Here is a 9,030-nt window from a genome sequence, read left to right as displayed (position 1 = left end):
TTTTGCCTAATCGCTGATTTATGTTTCTTTCTTGTAATTAATGCAAGGGTCCAGATGAGGTAGCTAAACGGGAATGGCCGAGTCATGATGTGCCACTAAATGTGCAATGTATAGATCCCTTGTATCTCGCGTATACACACACAGGTACGATCACATTGCGACAGACCGTGCCAGTGATGTGTGTCTGAATTCTGGTCGATAACCACTGACTCTTCTGCACAAAGTGAGGCTGAGAAGAGACGACTGGGCATTTGAACACTACAGATCCCCCGGCTGCTTATGTGACGGTGGCCAACCGGCGTCAGGCGACGATTGATTGATAGTGAAAGTGAACGACAAAGTAACTTCAGGCTGTTAGATTCAACAAACGGTAAAACTGTTTACCTTTCAGAGTGCCATCTAATTTACTTTGAGTAGGAAAGCACATTTTTAACAAAAGATAAAAAAACAGAAAGTGAATCTCCATTATCACGTGACCAAGATCTTTTTTAAAAAAATACATATACATATATATATATATATATATATATATATATATATATAGAGGTCTTTGAGTGTTTTGGTGTATGTCGGGTGTTCATCAAACAAACCGCGTCCTTGTTTTGTTTTGTTTCGGAGTCCCAGCTTGAATCTCTCCAGCGCAGGAAGGACGAGAAACACATTCCTTTCTATGTTCTGTGGCCGTTTTCCGAGAATTCCATGATTTTTCTTCCAAATTCCAGTGGGATCCTGAGGTTTTCCCTAACGTCAGGTTTTTTTTTTTTTGTCTTCAGTGTTTTTTGTCTGTAATGTGAGCAAACTACTCACCTGAGACCTACTTGACCTATCAACAGACCTGCTGTCACTTTGTATCACGTTGTTAGGAAATCAGTCATGTCAGTGAGGTCCAGGTAAATTGTCTTTGAGCGCCCACCGATATCGGGTGTTGCTGTTGTTTTCAAAAAAAAAAAGAACAAATTGGGAGTTGGTTGAACTTAATTCTCAGTTTAAATGAAAGTCAAACAGCACTTATTAGGGTCCGAGCACACAAATTGTGAAGGACCCTCTTGAAACTGCTCTGTTTAATATTATGATTATTATTATTATTTTTCTGAGATTTTATGGGGGGGTCGGGTGTTTTATATAAATTAACTGAAAGCATGTGTTTCTGAACAAACAGTGGACATTTACTATGTATGGAATAGTAAAATGCTGAATCTGGTTTTCCGAGGGACAGAGGAACCTGTGGTTGTTGCTGTTGTCTCTCTCTAGCATCTAGTGGGAACAACCACCATCCCTCAGTGCATGCGGTTATCGCGTTCCCCCGAGCCTTTTCATCTTCTCTTGTCCCAGAGAGCTTCTCCGAGCAGTTTTCATTTCCTCGCAGTATCAGCTGTGTATCTGGCTGTTCTCTCGCTTTTGCAACCCCGCAACAAAAGATCACTGCGGCCATCTCACCAGCATCTCTCCGGGACAAAAGAAAACCAATGAGCTATCATATAGTTACACATCATTTCATGGGTGTGACATGGATTTTAATTCCATACACTAAAAGTGTATCCTGAAGGGAAAACAAATGAATTCCACCATGTATTGCGACAGGCTCAGGGGGAAAAGTTCCACATCCTTTTCTCCTCATCTAGGTGTTTCTTCACCCAGAAAAAGGGTGGGGGGAAAGTCGAGAATGCACTCCACTTCAAATTGGAAAGACTGGTATCGATGTACACCACTATACTGTGTCCTATCTCGTGTTCCTAACTGTGCTTCTATATTGGAAATAAATGGTAGTAATGGTTAATCCATATTCTTGATTTTTTTCAACACAGACCTGTAATCCTAACCCCGGTTTCCCTCCTGAATGTTTACTTCTTGGGTGTCTTGTACAGTACGTGTATATATGCCTCGGCTTACATCCCGTACAGTATATTGTTTTGTATCGGTTCTGTAATTGAGAGAAATCCACAATTTTGTGACCCTTTTTTTTAATTAAATGGCCAAAACAAACAGGGCAAAATAAACATGTGAAACATCATCTGTCTCCATGTTGTATTGAGCGCTTGCTTAATTGATCATTTGTAGAGGAAATGGCGATTTAGAAATTCTGCATTACCATGAAGAATCTAAATCTAAATACTTTAATTTCCTTTTTATGAAATGTAAAAGACTGCAATTCTTCACCCAGCCACTAGAGGTTTATTGCTCGAGCATTTATGAATTAGACATTTCATAGAAGTGGAGTCAACAAAAAGACAGACGGACATAAACGTTTCCAAGTAGACCAATTGATTGTATACAAAATAAAAATATATATTCATAATCTTCATAGTCTTCTGTACAAGTAAAAAAAAGACATGCAGATATTTACAAGGACGCCAGACAAAACATTACAGTTACTAATGCTATTTTCAGTTCTATGCTGGGATGTATTCTTTTTAAATGTCCACACAACGTTAGCGAAGTTGTCTGTGATGCGCTGTCGGGTTCGCCAACAGTCCGAGGATGGTCGAGAGACAGTGGAGCTTCTCCTTCACATGCTCCGGCAACTTCTCGTTCTCTTTGTACCTGTGGAGGAAGGTGGAGATGTCACCTACCGACTGACTGACTGACTGACTGGCTGAAGAGCAACAATCCTTCTCACAGTACGTATTCTCATTTTTGATTTATATTTACACCTTTTTTACATTTTCATACCTGGTGATTTTTCCCTCAGGAGATGTGTAGGTGATGCACGAAACCCCCGCCTGGACCACCAGCTGAGAGCCGTCGTTGAACTGCACCCACACCTCCCCGCTCGTGAGCTGCACAAACGAAACACAACTGATCTTTAAAACCACAAAGACAAAAACGGGAAATTTCGTTTATGTAAATCGCCGCGTACCTGCGACGCCCATCCGACGTTGGGCACAAATATCGACTTGACCACTTTTCCTGCGCTTTGTACCAGGTCCTGTCGTAGTGGAGAACTTTTCTTAGTCAAGCTTGCGGTGGTGAAATCAGAGCCATCGTAGGAGATCATCTGAAAAAAACATATTTTAAATATTAGAGATAAATATCACAAAAAAAACGTCTAAATTTAACATTTTACAGTAAAAGTAGAGGAAATCATTTAAATGTAAAGGTTACAGAACACCTGAACTTCTCAAAACACAGTCAGATCTCACATCTAAAACCAATATAACATGTAGAAATTAAAACGATATAGTTAAAAGAGTAGTTTTATATTATAATAAATATAATGTTGATAATAAGTGTACAAAAATAACCTACTTAATGTAGATTAGTTAAATGTACACATTCGTGTGTGACTTACTGAAGGAGTGATCTGTGGAGGACGAGGAGGTGAAGCAGCATCAACAGCCGCTGGGTGCGACGGCAGGGACGACGTGCACGGGGAGTCAGGGTTGGTGGGTCGCCTAGGAGAGATTAATGTAAACAAAACAAACCCTTAGCCTCACAAAATTCAATTAGGAAAAACGCATGACGAGCAATGTGACTCTTCCTCTCACCTGCCAATGGTGATGGGGAAGAACGGGACGTTCTTGGTGCTCCGCTGCTCCTCCGCTGCGATGGCGACCTCTAGTGACAGACACATGCTGTGGCCCTCATCAGACATCTCCACGTACAGCCGACTCTCCGGGCTCAGGCCGCTCAGCCCGGCCTCCCCCTTCACCGTGTACGACTTCCCGCTCTTCTCCACCACTCGCACCAGCTCCGACGTCTTGTGGGTCTTTGCGCCTGCGTAAAATAACGTTCCATGAAAGCTTCACGCGTCCGTCCATCGACTCGGTGAGTCTCCGACATCATTCTAACACATAGTAAACTCACCATCATAAAAGCAAACCTCCAGGTCTGCGTTAGGAGAGTTCTCCATGAGCATGACCTTAGCGTACTTGGTGTAAAGGGTCACTTTTGGGGTCTTGGACTTCACGAGCTGAACAAACTTGGAGGCGTATTGGTATTTCTTCCAGTATTTTTCTGTGACAACAACAAAAAGATATCGATAATTAAAATAATTTTAATTGTAATAATAATTTTTCCTAGTAGTTGGTGGTATTGGGAGTGAGAGGAAAATCATAATAATTACCTGGAAGATCCTCATAGCTGCAAATAAGAATGTCCTCTGGAGGAGCAGGAGGACAGTCCAGGACAGGGAAGCCCTTACCATTGTTAGGCTGGTATATCGTCACCTAGAGGACATGATGAAAACAGAGATGACATAAGTATAACAATAACTAGGACAAGACTTTTCAAGCACCTTCACTGCCCATTTTATAGTGTGTACTCCTATACTGTTTAAAAATACATTACAAAAGATGGTTTTGCTAAAAACAACCAAAATTGTGCTTCTGTAATAGTAAAAAGGCCTTGTTTCAAAATAATTCTATGAATACTCAGCCAGAAAGTCAACGTACAGTTACACTTTCAAGCATTTTATTCATTGTATTGCATTAGATTTGACACACAATAATGTTTCTTCTTCAGACTGAGCTCACCATTGAACCATCGCATGAAATCCGAAGCACTTCTTTGACTCTCTCTTGACCACTGATGCATTTTAACAACTCCATGCAAACCTCGCCCGTGTCCAAGATGCTCACCTGCATGAAAAAAGCAAATGAAATGTAAATGCATGAGACACTTAACAAATAACTCAAAATAAAAGTTAAAAAATTTATCTTACAACAGCGTTTTTGGTCTTTTGTCTGATTGACTTCAGTCTGGACGCACACAGAGGAGGAACCACGTCTTTCAGGGTCTTCTTCTCCTTCTCTGTGCCTGAGGGAAGCTTTAACTCTCTGCCGTGAGGAGGCTGGAAATCCGCTCCGGCTTTGTTCTCCCTGTACGAGTCAGCATTGGAGGGAAACAGCTGGTGCAGGTGGTGCTGGTTGTGTTGCGGCACACCGCGGCCTGTGGGCTTCTCCGTCCAGGAGTTGTGGACCCCTAAAGGTCCTCTGCTGCTGCTGCTGCAGCTGCTGTGTGTGCTGCTGTCTGCTGCTCTGTGTCCTGAGCCTGAGAGAGGAAAGAAGACGTTCATCAGCTGATGGTTTCTAATTGTTTATCAAGTTCAATCATATTTTTATTTACCGTCGTTATTCAGCCAGTTAGTGACTCCCTCCAGGTTTTGAAATTGGGGGTTTGATGTGGATAATGAATACCCAGAACTGAAAAACAAATATGTTAGTCTATATTCAAATGTGCAAAGAAGGATAAACGGATAAATGGAGAGCTCACTTACTTTGCTGACTGTTTAACAGGAGGAGACGGGAGCCTTCCATGTTCTGAAAACGGCATGGAGAAGACCGGTCTTCCTACACCAGTCAGCGCATCTTCTGAGTGACACCTGCCCAGCTCATGACTCGACCCGTGTCCTGACGCACAGGAACCAGAGCGTTCTGAAGATTGAGCTCTCCTCAGGTATCTAGAATTGGGCTGTGCAGTCTCTCCGCCGTGAGCCGCCCTGCTCCTACCCTCTCTGTGAAATCTGTCTTGTGTTTGCCACTGATCTCCGTCCTCATAACAGGCGCTCGCAGGTTGACGTGGAAGACCTGGGATGGGCATCATGCGATTAGGAAGGGCGGGGCCAATCACGTGCCTGGCTCTCCTCTGGAGGCGGCTGCCGCTGCTGGCTGAAGTGGAGGAGGTACACGCCGTGGAGATGGTGGCGATGCCACTGTCCATGGAGCAGTCATCCGCCAACACCAGGTCCTTGGTCCTGACCAGCAGGCTCTGGGTCATGAACGGGTGGTCGAGCACTGCTGAAAGACTGGGCCTGTGGGCAGGGTCCCTCTGAAGCAGCTGATGGATCAGGTCCTGAGCCTCTAAAGAAACATGAGTCGGCATCTCATACTCCCCAAGAACCACTTTGGACAAGGTGTGCTTGACCGTGTCCGTGTCAAATGGAGGGCGCCCCGTCAGGAAGGCATAGAACATGCACCCCAGTGACCACACATCTGACTCCAGGCCGTGAGCGCTGCGAGTGGCCACCTCTGGGGAGATGTAGTTGGGTGTTCCACACATGGTGAAGTGCTTTTCATTCGGGAGTTTGAGCTGCGTCGCCAAGCCAAAGTCTGCGATCTTAATGTTCATGTTGCTGGTCAGCAAAAGGTTGGACAAGGTCAGGTCTCGGTGCAGGATGCCGTGAGTATGTAGATACAGCATTCCTTTCACTATTTGATGCATGAAATGTCTTGCTGAGGAACAAAAAAAAACACCAAAGGTTTTAGAGACTGAATTTTACTTAATGTATTTCTCTTTCTTTGTAAAATTGTTCTGCCTGACCTTCATCCTCAGAGAAAGAGATCTTCCGCTCTTTGAGGTACCGACTCATCTCTCCATTGTGGCACATCTCCACCACCAAGTACACATAGTTGCTGTCCTCAAAGTAGTTGTACAGCTTAAATAAAGGAAAAATAAATGGGATTTAAAACTAAAATATCCAGCAGTTGGACATATACAATTGCTGATGAGTATCAACAGTAAACAGAGCAAATGTTAATCTTCAATCTGTACATAATAACTAACCATGACAACCTGAACGCAACGCTGATGACTAAACACAGACACAGTAAACATGCTGGTTTGAATTCCTTAAAATTAGCTATCCAGTTGTCTTTGAGATCATTTTTTATTGTATATTTTACAGCTCTTTGTCATGTCTAGCAAATGTTACCTCAAGAATTGAAGGATGTTTCAATCGGCAGTGAATCTCCACCTCGTTTGTCACTCGCTGGACCATGCCAGCTTTGTGCATTGCTTTTTTGTCAATCTGCAGATGAGAACAATGGAGATAATTATACACCTGCAGCGTGAAATATGGCACAGATCAGCCGCCCGTTGGTTCAATCTGTTCCCCACGAAGACGCCAAAACCACCGCGACTTCATTTGTGAGGAGACGAGGGACCACGATAATCCCATGGGAGGCAAACAAGGTCTAATAATCCCAACAGTCCCAGTCCACACTGGTGTCTACATTACAGCTAAAGCATGCTACAATTAACTCGTATTGTTCACTAAAAACATAAATGGTGATTGAAGGGGATTCTTACCGTTTTGATCGCAACCTCCAAACCAGTGTTCACCGATTTTGCACGATAAACACATGCAAAGGAGCCTTTGCCAAGGAGTGTGAGGACCTTAAAGTCCTGTGTAAAAAGACAGAAAAAATGGATATTCAGTTGTGCAAATATAGAAATATAATCCAAAGCAGACATGATTATTTAAAAAGCAGGATACCTCTATCCTGTGCTCCTGAGCATAAAATAAAGCCCCCTCCTCATCTCTGCAGGATTTGCAATCATCATTTTTGATTGAAAAGTTTTGATAGAAATAGTGGAGGACTCGATCAAACGTCGTCCCTGTCGCCTGCGACATGCTGGGTGTACAGTTATAATGACGCAAACCAGGCTGCCACAGACCCCCTGAACTTTCCACAGGAGGACAAAATCCTCCCACAACAAACGTTAACTGTCAAACAAACACCCCCAACACCTGACGCTGTCGTATGTCCAACCACAACCCTCAATTATCCCGGCTTTCCTCCCGCTAACCACGGCCACTTGTAGCCGTTTCCAAGCAGCATGTTGGGGATTAACAACAGACTGATGTGCTGCCGAGACACAACACTGTTTGTCCCGAGAGAGAAGGGATAAGGTTACACACCCAGACACAATAACACACAGCGATATAACTACTAATAAACTCACTGTTATAGCTGCAATGATGATAATATAATTATTAAACATAGTTTAAAGTATCCGCCACATTAGGGTTTCTGTTTTGATTTTTGGACAGGTGGAAGTGGACACGACAAGAGATGTCCACGAGACATTTAGTGGGAACATTGATCTACGTTTCAAAATATCCCGTAATAGGACAACACTGGTGTAACCAGATTTTACTGTCCGTCTTAAAACTCAGCACTCATTGCGCCTGATTACGCTTCATCGTTCCGCCCCATAACATTACACACATGTAATGCGCTTGTAACGCGCTGATAACTTATTACGCGACTTTAATTCGCCCAATTGTCCTGAAAATAAACGTGAATACACTGATAATAATAACTAGTTGTTATCTTGCGGTAATAATAAATGTTTCATTGAAGACCGACCGATTTTCGAGACATGAAACGAGCTGTCGCGCAAGATACGGTAAGACTCGCGATATGAGCGATTTAAATGGCGTTTTGTTCCACGTTAGTGAATCACAAACGGGGTGATTTTGTTCAGTGTCAATGCGGAGGGAAACGCAATTTTACTGTGAGATTAATTTCCCATTAATACACTGGCCTTATTTTGTAATATTAACTTACAGCTCCGCTAGCTTACTGGTTTGAAGTTAGCATGTGGGCGTTAGCCCAACAAAAACAACTCACCTCGATTTTATCTCCGATAGAAACACTCATGGTGTCTGTTTTTCTGCGTGCAGATTCATGCGGGAGTGTAATATTGCCCCTCGACCCGCAGCGATCGGTGCGGGAGCCCTCAGAGGGCGAAGGATTGTTTTGGTTGCGTTCCCCTCCAAAACTTTGCAATTTCTTCCATTTTGAAAATATCCGCCCGTTACTCCCCTGCCTACGTCACGGCTGCAACGTCACATGACAACAACTACAACACACCACGCCCCTTTAGAGTGTTCAGACTGTTGGATTTACTCATGGGTGAATAAGAAAATAATAGCAATGTAATATAATATGTACATATATTATATTACATATATATATACGTATGTATATATATATATATATATATATATATATATATATATATATAAATACATATACATATATAAATATATATTTATACATGTATATATGTATTGACATTTTATGTGGGACTAAGATGGAAATACTATTAATGTGTCTCATTTAATATGGAAATGTTTCATGTAATTTTTTATTATTTTTTTTAACTATGGAAGGGGATTAGGGGCCCATATATGATTTTTTGGGGGAAACAGGATTACCAGAACTGGCCCGAATCCTCCTCCGTTGAAACCCAGTATTCATCACTTTTAAAATGAAATGAGACCCAAGCATTGTCCAAAAGCCT

At 42.6% G+C, this 9,030-nt stretch overlaps 1 protein-coding gene across 1 annotated transcript; it reads right to left on the bottom strand.

The window, feature by feature from the left end:
- Positions 1-2,407: 2,407 nt before the first annotated feature.
- plk4 (polo-like kinase 4) lies at positions 2,408-8,384 on the bottom strand (the record flags this gene model as incomplete). The annotated part of the gene is made up of 15 exons (XM_083909912.1): positions 2,408-2,541; positions 2,671-2,777; positions 2,858-2,995; positions 3,290-3,392; positions 3,486-3,714; positions 3,805-3,954; positions 4,064-4,166; positions 4,473-4,577; positions 4,661-4,989; positions 5,065-5,141; positions 5,216-6,170; positions 6,259-6,373; positions 6,650-6,745; positions 7,027-7,122; positions 8,355-8,384. 15 exons carry the CDS (start codon positions 8,382-8,384, stop codon positions 2,430-2,432), a joined length of 2,745 nt encoding a protein of 914 aa, XP_083766038.1. The 3' UTR covers positions 2,408-2,429.
- Between the last annotated feature and the right edge of the window lie 646 nt (positions 8,385-9,030).

This window comes from Microchirus variegatus (assembly GCF_963457635.1).
Source record: "Microchirus variegatus genome assembly, chromosome: 2".
Taxonomy (NCBI): domain Eukaryota; kingdom Metazoa; phylum Chordata; class Actinopteri; order Pleuronectiformes; family Soleidae; genus Microchirus; species Microchirus variegatus.
This window is presented reverse-complemented; position numbering and strand designations above follow the sequence as displayed.